Source organism: Bombina bombina, chromosome 8 (genome assembly GCF_027579735.1).
Source record: "Bombina bombina isolate aBomBom1 chromosome 8, aBomBom1.pri, whole genome shotgun sequence".
Taxonomy (NCBI): domain Eukaryota; kingdom Metazoa; phylum Chordata; class Amphibia; order Anura; family Bombinatoridae; genus Bombina; species Bombina bombina.
The window spans coordinates 46,175,667-46,195,118 of record NC_069506.1 but is presented as its reverse complement, the minus strand read 5'-3'; the positions used below and the strand labels follow the sequence as shown (position 1 = coordinate 46,195,118).

General features: G+C 37.9%; 1 protein-coding gene across 1 annotated transcript in view; it reads left to right on the top strand.

Moving 5' to 3' along the window:
• Positions 1 to 19,452, top strand: part of RER1 (retention in endoplasmic reticulum sorting receptor 1) — a 63,653-nt gene that overhangs the window by 31,852 nt on the left and 12,349 nt on the right. The window contains exons 4-5 of the mRNA XM_053690351.1: positions 1,446 to 1,545; positions 14,858 to 14,936. Of these exons, the coding sequence (XP_053546326.1) occupies positions 1,446 to 1,545; positions 14,858 to 14,936 (179 nt within the window). The remainder of the gene's footprint in view (positions 1 to 1,445; positions 1,546 to 14,857; positions 14,937 to 19,452) is intronic.

Sequence of the window (19,452 nt, the reverse complement as noted above, 5' to 3'; positions counted from 1 at the left end):
AACCAGCATTGTTATATTAATATACTTCATAACATTTAAACCACTTCATTTCTGCCTGTTTCTAGGCCACTACAGACAGCCACTTATCACATGCTTTTTTATTTGCTTTTCACATGGAGACTGCTATACTATGTGTGCCATATAGATATTATTGTGCTCACGCCCGTGGAGTTGTGGCTGACATTGCACTAATTGACTAAAATGTGAGTCAATAGATAATAAATAAAATGTCATGTGATCAGGGGGCTGTTAAAAGAGGCTCTGATACAAGGTAATCACAGAGGTAAAAAGTATATTAATATAACAGTGTTGGTTCTGCAAAACTGGGGAATGGGTAATAAAGGGAGTATCTATCTTTTAAAACAATAACAATTTTGGAGTTGACTGTCCCTTTAATATACTTTAATTTCTAAACCTCTGAATATCTGCCTGTTTCTAAGCCCCCCTGCAAGGCCACCTCTAAATGCATTTTATTAGCTTTTCACAGGTAGACAGCACTAGTTCATGTGTGCCATATAGATACCATTGTGCTCACTCTCGTGGAGTTATTTATAAAGCAGCATTAATTGGCTAAAATGCAAGTTTGTAAATAGCACTGAGATAAGGGGGCAGTCATACAAGGTAATTACAGAGGTAAAAAAGTATATTAATATAACTGTGCTGGTTATGCAAAACTGGGGAATGGGTGATAAAGGGATTATCTATATTTTAAACAATAACAATTTTGTCAAATATTGAACATGGTTGCTCAGAAAATAAATGGTACTGTGAAATTTATACCAGTTTCTTTTTTTTTTAAGTGAACCATTTCCTTAAAGGGACATTAAACCCAACATTTGCATTTCCTATTTAGATAGAACATGCAATTTTAAACAACTTTCTAATTTACTTCTATTATCTAATTACTCTTGGCTTACTTTGGTGAAGGAATATCAGTGCACTACTGGGAGCTAGATGGGCACAAAATATGCGCCAATAATGAGGCATATATCTTCTGCCACCAATCAGCAACTAGCTCCCAGTATGACATTGCTGCTCCTGAGCCTATATATGCCTTTCAACAAAAGGTACCAAAAGAACAAAGCAAATTAGATAATAGAAGTAAATTGGAAAGTTTTTTCAAATTACATTCTCTGAATCATGAAAGTTTATTTTTTTACTTTACTGCACCTTTATGTGAATTTCTAGAGACATTGGAGAGAAACATGCACCACCTGTTCTTGATGAGTTCACAAATATATTACTAATAAAATCTATTTTTCCCATTATGGATTTAGACAGATAATTAAAAAAAAAATACTAATGTATCTTTATGGGCAAATACCATTATGCATAATATATTATTATTATCTGATTTATACTATGGACACGGTTATGTTCATGTAAAACACCCTGTGTAGTGTATGCAGAATAATGTATTTATTCATTTTATTTCTCTCTTTTAGGGATGGTACATAGTAACGTATGCGTTGGGTATCTACCATCTAAATCTCTTCATAGCATTCTTGTCTCCAAAGGTAGACCCCTCCTTAATGGAAGACTCAGGTATGATAACTTCATATGCCATGTTTAAGCAATAAGCGATTTAAAGGGTCAGTAAACATAAATAATATTGTTACATTATTGTGCAGTATGTGTCTATTGAAAGTTAAAAGGCTCAAAGGGTTTGTTTTTTTGTTTTTTAAATATTTGATACACTTGGGAAAAAAAGTATTTGGCTGACAAGACCGTTTTCAGGTGAAACAGTGTTGGTTTTGGGGCAAATATCTGGGGAGGATTATTATTATTATTATTATTATACTTTATTTATGAAGTGCTAACATATTCCGCAGCTCTGTCCATGGGTAAAATTCACTTAAATAAAACAATGATATAACACTTGTAAGAGACAGGACAAAATTTGACAAACACATACATGAAGAATTTAGGGCCCTATTCCCGTGGGAACTTACAATCTAGAAAATGCATTTTAACCCCTTAATGACCGTGCTATTATACCCTCCCTCCTCCTTTCTGGTCACAGGAAATAGCGTGGTCTCGCTTCTGGCCGTGAGACTGTGCTATTAGTAACGCAAGCCATATTATAAATATTAGTACGACATAAACATCTTTCAAGGGGCACGTATTACACAATACAGGTACATATTCCCATATCCGGAATGACAGAATCCAAACTTTTTCTAAAATCCAAACTTTTTTGCTAATAAGTCGCTAAAGTATTAAAAAAATTATATAAAACGACCCATAGGTTACATGTATAAGCTTAGAAACAAAAGAAGAATGGGAAGAGTCCCATTCTAGAATACACTTATAGCACTCATAGTAGGCATAGGATTCAAATAATACTTGAAATTTAAAGTGATCAACAAAAGGAATCGCAAGATCTCAGGCCTAAATAAAACATAACTTTTAATTTAAACACATAAAAAATGGAGTTAAAAATTGAGGGATGTGCAACTTAAAAACAATTGCTCGCACTAGGGTAATATAGTACAAATATTATGTCTCAAAATATGGTACAAAAGGTTCAAATGTATATATATTTTAATTGTTAGTTATATATGTGAAAATATAGGGATCTATTAGTGTGTTAGATCCAAATCACATAAAAAACTTCACTTGTGTTAAAGAAATAATAACACTTATGAACCTAGTAAATTATGAGAGTCTAATAGTTATTTGTACAAGTAACTGATATCAATAGGATTAGTTCATTGCAAGAAATATATTATAGATCAGTATATATATTGCATACTAGAGTATCCAAAAAACTGGCAGTGGTTTTTTGTGTGATATTTACTTGGGTGTCACATATCAGTACATTAATGCATACTTGGGTATTCCAGGATAGCTTGACAATAGGGTCACTTGTATTGCTGATAGTTGAGTTTATGGGTTCCTACCATTACACTCTTCTCAAAGTGAGAACACAATTATACTTGGATATCCTATATCAGTGTGGTTGGTGCATACTGTGATATTTCAGCAATGCCTAAAACATCAAATTATTGGTGAGGCTGTCCGCTAAAATATATCTTATATCAGTAGACTTGATGCATACTTTAGTATTTGTAACTTGCCTCACAGTAAAATCATCTGTGATGTTAGTAGCTGAATTAGTGGATTTATTCCACTTCTCCGTTCCAATACTGAGAACAAAATTACACTTGGATATCACATGTCAGTGTGATTAATACACATTATAGTATTGCAGCGTTCTCCTGAAATTCTGGTCATTAAAAGGCTGGTAGCTGAGTTTACTAAGAATTTTTACAAACTGTGGAATTGGCTGGATAATACCCGAGTTAGCTGGTATTCTATGTAATTACTTTGACACAGGTTAGTTCATATTGGTCTTAGCCCATACATATAGTTCTTATATCAAATGTTTATACACAAACTCTTAATGCTAGGAAGGGTTAATACTTCCCTGAATTATAAGGTGAATTTTACAATAATAATAAATTTCTCAAATCCTGCATAAGCTTGAGTGTAACTCTTAAGAATATAATATTGGTGCGCAAAGTAGATTGTCCTCCCCTGTGCAGTTCTGATCAAATACAAAAAAATATTATAAAGATCTCAACAACACTGTCACTGTATGTATGCCTGGTCTATTCGTTTAACTTGATGTGTCTTATACGGCAGCAGTTTAGTCCTGAATTGGACACTGCAACAGTGTTAGTTAGAAGTTAACTTGTATTTTTAGATTAACTGCAAAATTGAAGCAACAACATCACTGCAGCATAGTGTGTTCACTTAAATTTTTAGCTTAACTGCAAAGTTTAGACAGCTGCATCAAGAATCAAATGTTAGCTGCACGCACACTAGAAGGTTGACAATTAGTATAGCTAATTAAACACCAATCTTAGAATTGTATGAGTCGATGTTTTCCTTGGCCCTTACAATAACCCATCAAGTATTTTCCAGCCTTTTAATGACCAGAATTTCAGGAGAACGCTGCAATACTATAATGTGTATTAATCACACTGACATGTGATATCCAAGTGTAATTTTGTTCTCAGTATTGGAACGGAGAAGTGGAATAAATCCACTAATTCAGCTACTAACATCACAGATGATTTTACTGTGAGGCAAGTTACAAATACTAAAGTATGCATCAAGTCTACTGATATAAGATATATTTCTTCTGTTATGTGTGATCAGTCCACGGGTCATCATTACTTCTGGGATATAACTCCTCCCCAACAGGAAATGCAAGAGGATTCACCCAGCAGAGCTGCATATAGCTCCTCCCCTCCACGTCAGTCCCAGTCATTCTCTTGCACCCAACGACTAGATAGGATGTGTGAGAGGACTATGGTGATTATACTTAGTTTTTATGACTTCAATCAAAAGTTTGTTATTTTAAAATAGCACCGGAGCGTGTTATTACTTCTCTGGCAGAGTTTGAGGAAGAATCTGTCAGAGTTTTTTACTATGATTTTAACCGGAGTAGTTAAGATCATATTGCTGTTCTCGGCCATCTGAGGGAGGTAAAGGCTTCAGATCAGGGGACAGCGGGCAGATGAATCTGCATTGAGGTATGTAGCAGTTTTTATTTTCTGAATGGAATTGATGAGAAAATCCTGCCATACCGTTAAAATGACATGTATGTATACACTTCAGTATTCTGGGGATGGTATTTCACCGGAACTACTCTGTTAAAGGTCACTAATCCTTTTTAATAACTATTTATCATGTTAAACGTTTTTGCTGGAATGTAGAATCGTTTACATTGCTAAGGTACTGTGTGAATAAATATTTGGGCATTATTTTCCACTTGGCAGTTTTTTTGCTTTAATTGTGACAGTTTCGTTTCTCTTCACTGCTGTGTGGGAGAGGGAGGGGCCGTTTTTGGCGCTCTTTGCTACGCATCAAAAAATACCAGTCAGTTACTTTTATATTTCCTGCATGATCCGGTTCATCTCTGATAGATCTCAGGGGTCTTCAAACTTCTTTGAAGGGAGGTAAATTCTCTCAGCAGAGCTGTGAGAATTCTTATAGTGACTGTGAATAAAAACGTTGCTTTGTATTTTTTATGTCAAATTTAATTATTGTTATTTTACTAATGGGAACAAACCTTTGCTAAAAGTTTTGTTGTTTTAAAGTTTGATGCTATAACTGTTTTTCAGTTCATTATTTCAACTGTCATTTAATCGTTAGTACCTCTTTGAGGCACAGTACGTTTTTTGCTAAAAAAGATTATAACCAAGTTGTAAGTTTTTTGCTAGTGTGTTAAACATGTCTGACTCAGAGGAAGATATCTGTGTCATTTGTTCCAATGCCAAGGTGGAGCCCAATAGAAATTTATGTACTAACTGTATTGATGCTACTTTAAATAAAAGTCAATCTGTACAATGTGAACAAATTTCACCAAACAGCGAGGGGAGAGTTATGCCGACTAACTCGCCTCACGCGGCAGTACCTGCATCTCCCGCCCGGGAGGTGCGTGATATTTTGGCGCCTAGTACATCTGGGCGGCCATTACAGATAACATTACAAGATATGGCTACTGTTATGACTGAAGTTTTGTCTAAATTACCAGAACTAAGAGGCAAGCGTGATCACTCTGGGGTGAGAACAGAGTGCGCTGACAATGCTAGGGCCATGTCTGATACTGCGTCACAGCTCGCAGAGCATGAGGACGGAGAGCTTCATTCTGTGGGTGACGGTTCTGATCCAAACAGATTGGACTCAGATATTTCAAATTTTAAATTTAAATTGGAGAACCTCCGTGTATTACTAGGGGAGGTCTTAGCAGCTCTCAACGATTGTAACACCGTTGCAATACCAGAGAAACTGTGTAGGTTGGATAAATACTTTGCGGTACCGGCGAGTACTGACGTTTTTCCTATACCTAAGAGACTAACTGAAATTGTTACTAAGGAGTGGGATAGACCCGGTGTGCCGTTCTCACCCCCTCCAATATTTAGAAAGATGTTTCCAATAGACGCCACCACTCGGGACTTATGGCAAACGGTCCCCAAGGTGGAGGGAGCAGTTTCTACTTTAGCTAAGCGTACCACTATCCCGAGGAGGATAGCTGTGCTTTCTCAGATCCAATGGATAAAAAATTAGAGGGTTACCTTAAGAAAATGTTTGTTCAACAAGGTTTTATATTACAACCCCTTGCATGTATCGCGCCGATTACGGCTGCGGCAGCATTTTGGATTGAGTCGCTTGAAGAGAACCTTAGTTCATCTACGCTAGACGACATTACGGACAGGCTTAGAGTCCTTAAACTAGCTAATTCCTTCATTTCGGAGGCCGTAGTACATTTAACCAAACTTACGGCTAAGAACTCAGGATTCGCCATACAGGCACGTAGGGCGCTGTGGCTAAAATCCTGGTCAGCTGATGTTACTTCTAAGTCCAAATTACTTAATATACCTTTCAAGGGGCAGTCTTTATTTGGGCCCGGTTTGAAAGAGATTATCGCTGACATTACAGGAGGTAAGGGCCACGCCCTACCTCAAGACAAAGCCAAAGCTAAGGCTAGACAGTCTAATTTTCGTCCCTTTCGGAACTTCAAAACAGGAGCAGCATCAACCTCCACTGCACCAAAACAGGAAGGAGCTGTTGCTCGTTACAGGCAAGGCTGGAAGCCTAACCAGTCCTGGAACAAGAGCAAGCAGGCCAGGAAACCTGCTGCTGCCCCAAAGACAGCATGAACCGAGAGCCCCCGATCCGGGACCGGATCTAGTGGGGGGCAGACTCTCTCTCTTCGCCCAGGCCTGGGCAAGAGATGTTCAGGATCCCTGGGCACTAGAGATCATATCTCAGGGATACCTTCTAGACTTCAAATTATCTCCCCCAAGAGGGAGATTTCATCTGTCAAGGTTGTCAACAAACCAGATAAAGAAAGAAGCGTTTCTACGCTGCGTACAAGATCTGTTAATAATGGGAGTGATCCATCCGGTTCCGCGGTCGGAACAAGGACAAGGGTTCTACTCAAACCTGTTTGTGGTTCCCAAAAAAGAGGGAACTTTCAGGCCAATCTTAGATTTAAAGATTCTAAACAAATTCCTAAGAGTTCCATCGTTCAAAATGGAAACTATTCGGACAATCTTACCCATGATCCAAGAGGGTCAGTACATGACCACAGTGGATTTAAAGGATGCTTACCTTCACATACCGATCCACAAAGATCATCACCGGTATCTAAGGTTTGCCTTCTTAGACAGGCACTACCAGTTTGTAGCTCTTCCATTCGGATTGGCTACGGCTCCAAGAATCTTCACAAAGGTTCTGGGTGCCCTTCTGGCGGTACTAAGACCGCGAGGGATTTCGGTAGCTCCATACCTAGACGACATTCTAATACAAGCTTCAAGCTTTCAAACTGCCAAGTCTCATACAGAGTTAGTTCTGGCATTTCTAAGGTCGCATGGATGGAAAGTGAACGAAAAGAAGAGTTCTCTTTTTCCTCTCACAAGAGTTCCATTCTTGGGGACTCTTATAGATTCTGTAGAAATGAAGATTTACCTGACAGAGGACAGGTTAACAAAGCTTCAAAATGCATGCCGTGTCCTTCATTCCATTCAACACCCGTCAGTAGCTCAATGCATGGAGGTGATCGGCTTAATGGTAGCGGCAATGGACATAGTACCTTTTGCACGCCTACACCTCAGACCTCTGCAATTATGCATGCTAAGTCAGTGGAATGGGGATTACTCAGATTTGTCCCCTACTCTGAATCTGAATCAAGAGACCAGAAATTCTCTTCTATGGTGGCTTCATCGGCCACACCTGTCCAGGGGGATGCCATTCAGCAGGCCAGACTGGACAATTGTAACAACAGACGCCAGCCTACTAGGTTGGGGCGCTGTCTGGAATTCTCTGAAGGCTCAGGGACTATGGAATCAGGAGGAGAGTCTCCTTCCAATAAACATTCTGGAATTGAGAGCAGTTCTCAATGCCCTTCTAGCTTGGCCCCAATTAACAACTCGGGGGTTCATCAGGTTTCAGTCGGACAACATCACGACTGTAGCTTACATCAACCATCAGGGAGGGACAAGAAGCTCCCTAGCAATGGTGGAAGTATCAAAGATAATTCGCTGGGCAGAGTCTCACTCTTGCCACCTGTCAGCAATCCACATCCCGGGAGTGGAGAACTGGGAGGCGGATTTCTTGAGTCGCCAGACTTTTCATCCGGGGGAGTGGGAACTTCATCCGGAGGTCTTTGCCCAAATACTTCGACGTTGGGGCAAACCAGAGATAGATCTCATGGCGTCTCGCCAGAACGCCAAACTTCCTCGCTACGGGTCCAGATCCAGGGATCCGGGAGCGGTTCTGATAGATGCTTTGACAGCACCTTGGAACTTCGGGATGGCTTATGTGTTTCCACCCTTTCCGCTGCTTCCTCGATTGATTGCCAAAATCAAACAGGAGAGAGCATCAGTGATCCTAATAGCGCCTGCATGGCCACGCAGGACTTGGTATGCAGATCTAGTGGACATGTCATCCTGTCCGCCTTGGTCTCTACCTCTAAGACAGGACCTTCTGATACAGGGTCCATTCAAACATCAAAATCTAACTTCTCTGAAGCTGACTGCTTGGAAATTGAACGTTTGATTTTATCAAAACGTGGTTTTTCTGAGTCGGTTATTGATACCCTGATACAGGCTAGGAAGCCTGTTACCAGAAAGATTTACCATAAAATATGGCGTAAATACCTATACTGGTGCGAATCCAAACATTACTCCTGGAGTAAGGTTAGGATCTCTAGGATATTGTCTTTTCTACAAGAAGGGTTAGAAAAGGGTTTATCAGCTAGTTCATTAAAGGGACAGATTTCAGCTCTGTCCATCTTGTTACACAGGCGTCTGTCAGAAAATCCAGACGTCCAGGCTTTTTGTCAGGCTTTAGCTAGGATCAAGCCTGTGTTTAAAGCTGTTGCTCCGCCATGGAGTTTAAACTTAGTTCTTAACGTTTTACAGGGTGTTCCATTTGAACCCCTTCATTCCATTGATATAAAATTGTTATCTTGGAAAGTTCTGTTTTTAATGGCTATTTCCTCGGCTCGAAGAGTCTCTGAGTTATCAGCCTTACATTGTGATTCTCCTTATCTGATTTTTCACTCAGACAAGGTAGTTCTGCGTACTAAACCTGGGTTCTTACCTAAGGTGGTCACTAACAGGAATATCAATCAAGAGATTGTTGTTCCATCCTTGTGTCCAAATCCTTCTTCAAAGAAGGAACGTCTTCTACACAATCTGGATGTAGTTCGTGCCCTCAAGTTCTACTTGCAGGCAACTAAAGATTTTCGCCAAACTTCTTCCCTGTTTGTCGTTTATTCTGGACAGAGGAGAGGTCAAAAAGCTTCTGCTACCTCTCTCTCTTTTTGGCTTCGTAGCATAATACGTTTAGCCTATGAGACTGCTGGTCAGCAGCCTCCTGAAAGAATTACAGCTCACTCCACTAGAGCTGTGGCTTCCACTTGGGCCTTTAAGAATGAGGCCTCTGTTGAACAGATTTGCAAGGCTGCAACTTGGTCTTCGCTTCATACTTTTTCCAAATTTTACAAATTTGACACTTTTGCTTCTTCGGAGGCTATTTTTGGGAGAAAGGTTCTTCAGGCAGTGGTTCCTTCTATATAATGAGCCTGCCTATCCCTCCCGTCATCCGTGTACTTTTGCTTTGGTATTGGTATCCCAGAAGTAATGATGACCCGTGGACTGATCACACATAACAGAAGAAAACATAATTTATGCTTACCTGATAAATTCCTTTCTTCTGTTGTGTGATCAGTCCACGGCCCGCCCTGTTTTAAGGCAGGTAAATATCTTTTAAATTATACTCCAGTCACCACTTCACCCTTGGTTACTCCTTTCTCGTTGATTCTTGGTCGAATGACTGGGACTGACGTGGAGGGGAGGAGCTATATGCAGCTCTGCTGGGTGAATCCTCTTGCATTTCCTGTTGGGGAGGAGTTATATCCCAGAAGTAATGATGACCCGTGGACTGATCACACAACAGAAGAAAGGAATTTATCAGGTAAGCATAAATTATGTTTTTAGCGGACAGCCTCACCAATAATTTGATGCTTTAGGCATTGCTGAAATATCACAGTATGCACCAACCACACTGATATAGGATATCCAAGTATAATTGTGTTCTCACTTTGAGAAGAGTGTAATGGTAGGAACCCATAAACTCAACTATCAGCAATACAAGTGACCCTATTGTCAAGCTATCCTGGAATACCCAAGTATGCATTAATGTACTGATACGTGACACCCAAGTAAATATCACACAAAAAACCACTGCCAGTTTTTTGGATACTCTAGTATGCAATATATATATACTGATCTATAATATATTTCTTGCAATGAACTAATCCTATTGATATCAGTTACTTGTACAAATAACTATTAGACTCTCATAATTTACTAGGTTCATAAGTGTTATTATTCTTTAACACAAGTGAAGTTTTTTATGTGATTTGGATCTAACACACTAATAGATCCCTATATTTTCACATATATAACTAACAATTAAAATATATATACATTTGAACCTTTTGTACCATATTTTGAGACATAATATTTGTACTATATTACCCTAGTGCGAGCAATTGTTTTTAAGTTGCACATCCCTCAATTTTTAACTCCATTTTTTATGTGTTTAAATTAAAAGTTATGTTTTATTTAGGTCTGAGATCTTGCGATTCCTTTTGTTGATCACTTTAAATTTCAAGTATTATTTGAATCCTATGCCTACTATGAGTGCTATAAGTGTATTCTAGAATGGGACTCTTCTTTTGTTTCTAATATTTATTCAATACACAGCACCACCGACCCCAATTGGTATTCCAGCATACAAGCTACTTAATATTATGAGGGTACAGTCATAGTGAATTACATCACACGGTAGTGCCATTGATACCCCCCTTTTTTCGTACATGTATAAGCTGTATTATGAAATGTAAATATTGATTAAAATGATATGATATTGTTGTTTAAACTTAGTTCTATCCTCTATCCAAATTGTCCCATCTTACAGATGCAAATATTCCAAAATCCCAAGCAGTTTGCATAAAGTTTTTTTTTTACCTGTAAATGTAGTAAGAATATTCTTTACCTTTACTGTCCCTTTAAGATGTTACTTGCCTGTTATGCAGCATTATATTAGAAGTATTGTTTAATATCGCAGCCTTTAAAGATACCTGTTTATTGTATCTCTGATGCAGAGAAAGTGAAATTTGTTGTTGGGTTGTTCTTTATCTGACTTGAACTAAGATCTAATCACCAGCCTAACTGTGAGCAATTATTGTTCATCTCCTCTTCCTCATTTCATCTGTACGGTGAGGAAAAAAAAAAAAAAATGACCAATCCGTATTGTCGGTGCAGAGATTACACTTCCATTATATTTTAGCAAACAAGTTCTTTAGAATACGGGGTCCCATTTTTGTTTTTTATTGAAACGCTTATGTGCAAATTTTAAAAATGTTAATAAGAAATAAAAAAAAAAAAAAGATCAATATTATAGCAAGATAAATGCTACAATCTGATATATGGACACAGACTTAGATACATATAAACTGAATCCACACTGAGAATAGGAACAAGAAAGAGAGGCAGGCTCTGCATATTTTTAGTGCAGCGCAGTAACAGTGTTGTTGGATAGGAAGGTTCCGAGGGTAATCAAAAGCTTTATTGGTCCCCTGGACCTTGCACCAACATCTTTTATGTTTATTATCATTTTTATCACATACGCTTTCAATATACTATATCATGTTTTATTCATATAAACCTTTTTGTACAATTTTACATATCTTTAAGAGTTGTCCAACTCTTTTTTTTTTTTTCTGTGATACTGAAATCTATTAAAGGGATATAAAACCCACATTTTATCTTTCACGATTCAGATAGAGCATGCAATTTTAAGCAACTTTCTAATTTACTCCTATTATCAATTGTTCTTCGTTCTCTTGGTATCTGTATTTGAAAAGCAGGAATGTGACCTTAGGAGAGAGCCGGCCCATTTTTGGTTCAGGACCTAGGTAGCACTTGCTGATTGGTAGCTAAATGCAGCTTACATTCCTGCTTTTTCAAATAAAGATACCAAGCGAACGAAGAAAAATTGATAATAGGAGTAAATTAGAAAGTTGTTTAAAACTGCATGCTCTATCTGAATCATGTGGGTTTCATATCCCTTCAATCTTGAATTACTATCTTTGTAACATTCACATAATTTTTTAGGTGTTTAATAATAAAATCTTAAATATTTCACTATAATCTTATTTTTGGTTTTATTGTAAATATGACTGTTATTGTCATTTAATATACATTATGACAAAAAGTCTAGAATAGGATTTAGCTTTTTTTTTAGCACTCCCTTAAAGGGATATTCCGGTCAGAATTGAAATGCACATAGATGTATTACATTGCTGAATAGAAACATATTTGCAATATACATGTATTGGCAAAAATGCTTCTAGTAAAAGTTATCACTGTTTTATTAACATTTTTCTCTGCACGTGCATGTGAAGCATAGCTAGATATTCTCAGTGCACCAACATTTTAAATATTGCAGCTGCTCAGAGCACCAGTGGGACTTGTATCATATAAGCAATTAACAAATTCAGTCATTACCAGATGGTACAAGCATCTTAGGCTCTCTGAGCTAGTGTTTTATTTAAAATGCTGGTGCACGGTGCATACTTAAATACTCATTTGAAACAGCTATAGCTTTTATTAGAAGCATTTTTGCTAATGCATCTATATTACAAAATTGTTTCTATTCAAAACTGTAATTCATCCATATGGATTTCAATTTTGGCTGGAATGTTCCTTTAAACGGTCATTTTCTACAGTACGTTGAACACCAAACATTCTTCATAAGCATAGTATCAAGGTTATTTCCCACCTCCCTCTAGCCATGTGGAAATCCACCCTTCACTGTATTCCAGTGCTGGTGTGTTTGCACATGTGCAGCAACTCTCCTTGCCAAACCTGCAGTGTAACCTAGGTTTCAAAATGGCAGCACCCATAACTAAAGGGAGCTGCACAAAATGTGTTAACTGTTCAATGTCCCTTTAATGTGATGAACGTCACTGAACTCTTTAGTACGACCCATTGTGCTGCCAATGTTCGTTTATGGAGATTTGGAGATGGCTATGTACTGGATTGTATGCACCTGTTAACAATAGGTGTGGCTGAAGCACCTGGAATTAATCATTTGTAGGGGTGTACACTGCAGACTTATCCTGCCACATAACTGCTCTTAATTAGCCTCAGCAAGAGATAAGTTTAGGAAGTGTAAAACAATGCAACTTGTATTAAAAAATGGGAATACTTGTCTACTCTGTTAACAAGTCCAGATTGGCTCCGTCAAATAAAGTTGTGGGGGAGTTTGGTCATTAAAAAATAATTGCAGCAATTAATGTGTTAACATATTCAGAACCTTTTCACACATAACCAGTATGTTAATTTATTCTGAGATTGTGAAAAGTCTGTCTTGGTAATGTATATCCTTTAGTAATACCAAATGTATTGTGTATCTTATCACTGGCAAATAGTAAGAGGTGCAATACATTAGAAGTATAATATCCCAACTCCAGGACAAAATACTTAAACGTCTCCATAATGTAGAGGACCCATAATGCACCACAACTGTTTTAATACATTTTAAAATTGTGGCTTACATTTTTTGTTTTTGTTTTCAAGGGATTTGGTCAATATCCAGACCACCACATGGTGGCAGCAGAGAAAAATTAATGAGCAGATAGAAAGTGTTGAATTTTTGGGCAGGGTTTCTACAGGTTTAAAGGGATGTGAAACCCATATTTATTTTTTCTTTCATGATTCGGCTAGAGTATGTAATTTTAAGCAACTTTCTAATTTACTCCCATTAACAATTTTTCTTTGTTCTCTTGCTATCTTTATTTGAAAAGGCAGGAATATAAGCTTAGGAGCGGGCCCATTTTTGGATTAAGCACCTGAATCGTGAAAGAAAATATTTTGGTTTCATATCCCTTTAAATAAAACTTTGATTGTCAATATGTATGTGTGATTGAATGGTATTTATTTGTTTATTATTCTTATTTTTTTATTAAAGGATAACTTTCTGTTATAATTTTTAAGCTAAACAACAAACATATTAAAGTTAATAAACATTAATTAAAACCTACTGACCTATATTTTCTCCAAAACGAAGTTTCATAACGTTCTAAAAGTTATATCTTTTATTCTCCGATGATGTCACGTTATCCTGCCCACTATTTTCAGCACTGCATGTTCAAAATACTTAAACCAATAACTTTGTGTTTAAAGCGCCATTTTGAAACCTAGGTATTGTAAACGGATTGGTACAGAGCAAAGGATACCCACAAAGTGGGTTTGGAAAACAATTAAATTTGCAGACAAGATTTCTGATATACGGTAGAGATATGTTAATGAAATGCTATTGATAAAAAGCGTATTTGGGGTAGTTAGTTAGTAACAGGCATAGAAAATATTTACTTACAGTGGCCCTTTAAATGTTTAGAGATTTTTTGTGATTTGTTTAGTAAATGTCTAATTATTTTTGAATGGCCTCACGCTTTTACCACAACCTCCCTGACCAATGCTAGCTATAATAGACTTAACCAGTATAGTTTTAAATTGTACTGATAGTGTCTAGTAGATGCCAGGAGTCATTGAAAGAGCAAACTTGTAGCCTACAGAATTTGCATGACTTCATATGCGCTTATCTATGCATTAAAAGGTTCCAACTCTTTTTATGAATATTGTCTTTATTAATGCTGTTTTAATATACTGGGGTTGTCCCACCTGACTTTAGACCGATTTTTCTGTAATACGTTATAAAGCAAATTAAAATTAAACAAGTCAAACTAAAGGTATTATTATTTTAGATGAAGGTCCATCATTACCCACTAAACAAAACGAAGAGTTTCGTCCTTTTATCAGAAGGTTGCCAGAGTTTAAATTCTGGTGAGTATTTATTTATTTATTTATTTATCTAATTGATCTATTTACTTTGGGAAAATATATCCACAATGTTACCTTTCTAATTTATGAATTTACAATTGTTTTCCGAAAAGAACCTTTATTATCAGAACAAAACAATCGTCCATAATGGAAAAACCCCCACTATTCTTTTATAATTATTATGTTGTGTTATGTTTTTTAATTTCTGTTCTGCAGAGCCAATTATTGACTTACTTTAGGATTTTAGATTATCAACTGATTATAGCAGACAAAAATACATAATCTCTAGACATGTAGCATTATATTGGCATTCATTTACTTTTTTATACTTTTTTTTTTTTTTATACATTTATTGCATCAGAAGCTATTACTGATTTTATTACACAAATTTGTTTATATACATTGATAAATTGTAGCTGCCTTTTTAAAGGTTCATTGTACTTGGAGAAAAAAAATACATAAAAGTCAGACAGGGGTCGACAGATGTGTTTAAAATTTAGGAGCCAGGCTTAGCTTTAAGAGCCAGACCGTGGTTATTTGTATATAGATATATGGAGAATAACCCACAAAGTTAGGAGCCAAGGATAAAATTCTAGTGGCTCCCGGGCTGGGTTTGTCGAACTCTGAGAGAGAGCAGGGTTTGCAGATGCAAAGATATATATTTTTTTAATAATACTGCATTTTTGGTTTTGCCTTTCTCAGCCAACAAGTGTTAGCAAGAAGTACAACTATTGTCTGATTTGCTGGTGGAGATAAGCGCATTAACACTTTAGTTGATTGAGGGCAGGAACATGAACTAATACATTTTAACATGTCCTATTTTAATCAATACAAAGAAAATAGTGAACTGGAATATCCCTTTTAATATAGGTTTTGTTTACACAACAGAAATAATTTATATTCTGGATAGCCATGTGTTATTAGAACAAAAAATATGTTTAAAGGGACATTATTGTGCAAAAAATACATGTTATAATTTATCAGATCATTTCATTTTCGCATTAGTGACCCTGCAATTATGTTATTTAAAGCCCCTACCATGCATATTTGGTTGAACACACAGTTTAAGTACCACACTGGAGCAGCCAATGAACAGCTGGGTCCTGTGACTGCCACTGCTGATTGGCTTGTTTTCGTGACCAATGGTTTTCTGCCTGCTCCCATACAGTGCTCCTATTATGATCTTCAAATTTCATATTTAAAGGGCCATAATACCCAAATGTTTAAACTCTTGAAACTGATGCAGCATAGCTGTAAAAAGCTGACTAGAAAATATCACCTGAACGTCTCTATGTAAAAAAGAAAGATATTTTACCTCCAAAGTTTCTCAGTAGCCACCTCCCATTGTAAAGGACTTCTAAGCAGCAAATCAATATGTCTGTCCCGGGAAAGCCGAAGGATTGAAGCTTAAGTGCACACTCATCTTATTTCCCTATTCAGTGTAAGGAAGTTTACAATGAAATCTCATGAGATCACAGTAAAAGAGTTCATGACCTCAGCACTGTCGATGCTGATTGGCTGCTGTTAATTTCTTCATTTTTTTATTTCTTCTGTTATGTGTGATCAGTCCACGGGTCATCATTACTTCTGGGATATAACTCCTCCCCAACAGGAAATGCAAGAGGATTCACCCAGCAGAGCTGCATATAGCTCCTCCCCTCTACGTCACTCCCAGTCATTCTCTTGCACCCAACGACTAGATAGGATGTGTAAGAGGACTATGGTGATTATTCTTAGTTTTTATGACTTCAATCAAAAGTTTGTTATTTTACAATGGCACCGGAGTGTGTTATTGCCTCTCTGGCAGAGTTTGAAGAAGAATCTACCAGAGTTTTACTATGATTTTAGCCGGAGTCGTTAAGATCATATTGCTGTTCTCGGCCGTCTGAGGAGAGGTAAAGCTTCAGATCAGGGGACAGCGGGCAGATGAATCTGCATAGAGGTATGTAGCAGTTTTTATTTTCTGACAATGGAATTGATGAGAAAATCCTGCCATACCGATAATATGTCATGTATGTATACTTTACTCACTGGAATTACTCTGTGAAAAGTACATTAAACCTTTAATAGGTATTAATTATGTTAAACGTTTTTGCTGGAATGTAGATTCGTTTGCATTTACTGAGGTACTGAGTGAATATATGTTTGGCACTATTTTTCCACTTGGCAGTTGCTTATTCTAATTGTGACAGTTTCGTTTCTCTCTCACTGCTGTGTGTGAGGGGGAGGGGCCGTTTTTTTGGCGCTCTTTGCTACGCATCAAAAATTTCCAGTCAGTTACTCATTGTATTTCCTGCATGATCCGGTTCATCTCTACAGAACTCAGGGGTCTTCAAAACTTCTTTTGAGGGAGGTAGATTCTCTCAGCAGAGCTGTGAGACTTATATATTGACTGTGATAAAAAACGTTACTCAGTAATTTTTTTATGCTTTCAGATTTAATTGATTTTGCTTTGCTAATGGGAACAGACCTTTGCTAAATTGTGTTAAGGATTGATGCTATAACTGTTTTTCAGTTCGTTATTTCAACTGTCATTTAATCGTTTAGTGCTTCTTTGAGGCACAGTACGTTTTTTGTTAAATAAGACTGTAGCCAAGTTGCAAGTTTAATTGCGAGTGTGTTAAACATGTCTGATTCAGAGGAAGATACCTGTGTCATTTGTTCCAATGCCAAGGTGGAGCCCAATAGAAATTTATGTACTAACTGTATTGATGCTACTTTAAATAAAAGCCAATCTGTACAAATTGAACAAATTTCACCAAACAGCGAGGGGAGAGTTATGCCGACTAACTCACCTCACGTGTCAGTACCTGCATCTCCCGCCCGGGAGGTGCGTGATATTGTTGCGCCCAGTACATCTGGGCGGCCATTACAGATAACATTACAAGATATGGCCACTGTTATGACTGAAGTTTTGGCTAAATTACCAGAACTAAGAGGCAAGCGTGATCACTCTGGGATGAGAACAGAGTGCGCTGATAATACTAGGGCCATGTCTGATACTGCGTCACAGCTTGCAGAGCATGAGGACGGAGAGCATCATTCTGTGGGTGACGGTTCTGATCCAAACAGATTGGATTCAGATATTTCAAATTTTAAATTTAAACTGGAGAACCTCCGGGTATTACTAGGGGAGGTTTTAGCGGCTCTGAATGATTGTAACACAGTTGCAATACCAGAGAAAATGTGTAGGTTGGATAAATATTTTGCGGTACCGGCGAGTACTGATGTTTTTCCTATACCTAAGAGACTTACTGAAATTGTTACTAAGGAGTGGGATAGACCCGGTGTGCCATTCTCACCCCCTCCAATATTTAGAAAAATGTTCCCAATAGACACCACCACACGGGACTTATGGCAAACGGTCCCTAAGGTGGAGGGAGCAGTTTCTACCTTAGCTAAGCGTACCACTATCCCGGTTGAGGATAGCTGTGCTTTTTCAGATCCAATGGATAAAAAACTAGAGGGTTACCTTAAGAAAATGTTTGTTCAACAAGGTTTTATATTGCAACCCCTTGCATGCATCGCGCCGGTCACGGCTGCTGCAGCATTCTGGATTGAATCTCTGGAAGAAAACATTAGTTCAGCTACGCTGGACGATATTACGGACAGGCTTAGAGTCCTTAAACTAGCTAATTCTTTCATTTCAGAAGCCGTAGTACATTTAACTAAGCTTACGGCTAAGAATTCAGGATTCGCCATTCAGGCACGCAGAGCACTGTGGCTAAAATCCTGGTCAGCTGATGTTACTTCTAAATCTAAATTGCTTAATATACCTTTCAAGGGGCAGACCTTATTCGGGCCCGGGTTGAAGGAGATTATCGCTGACATTACAGGAGGTAAAGGCCATGCCCTGCCTCAGGACAAAGCCAAAGCTAAGACTAGACAGTCTAATTTTCGTTCCTTTCGTAATTTCAAAGCAGGAGCAGCATCAACTTCCTCTGCACCAAAACAGGAAGGAGCTGTTGCTCGCTACAGACAAGGCTGGAGACCTAATCAGTCCTGGAACAAGGGCAAGCAGGCCAGGAAACCTGCTGCTGCCCCTAAGACAGCATGAATCGAGGGCCCCCGATCCGGGACCGGATCTGGTGGGGGGCAGACTTTCTCTCTTCGCCCAGGCTTGGGCAAGAGATGTTCAGGATCCCTGGGCTCTAGAGATCATATCTCAGGGATACCTTCTGGACTTCAAATCTTCTCCCCCAAGAGGGAGATTTCATCTGTCAAGGTTGTCAACAAACCAGATAAAGAAAGAAGCGTTTCTACGCTGCGTACAAGAACTTTTATTAATGGGAGTGATCCATCCGGTTCCGCGGTCGGAACAAGGACAAGGGTTTTACTCAAATCTGTTTGTAGTTCCCAAAAAAGAGGGAACTTTCAGGCCAATCTTGGATTTAAAGATCCTAAACAAATTCCTAAGAGTTCCATCGTTCAAAATGGAAACTATTCAGACAATTTTACCCATGATCCAAAGAGGTCAGTACATGACCACAGTGGATTTAAAGGATGCTTACCTTCACAT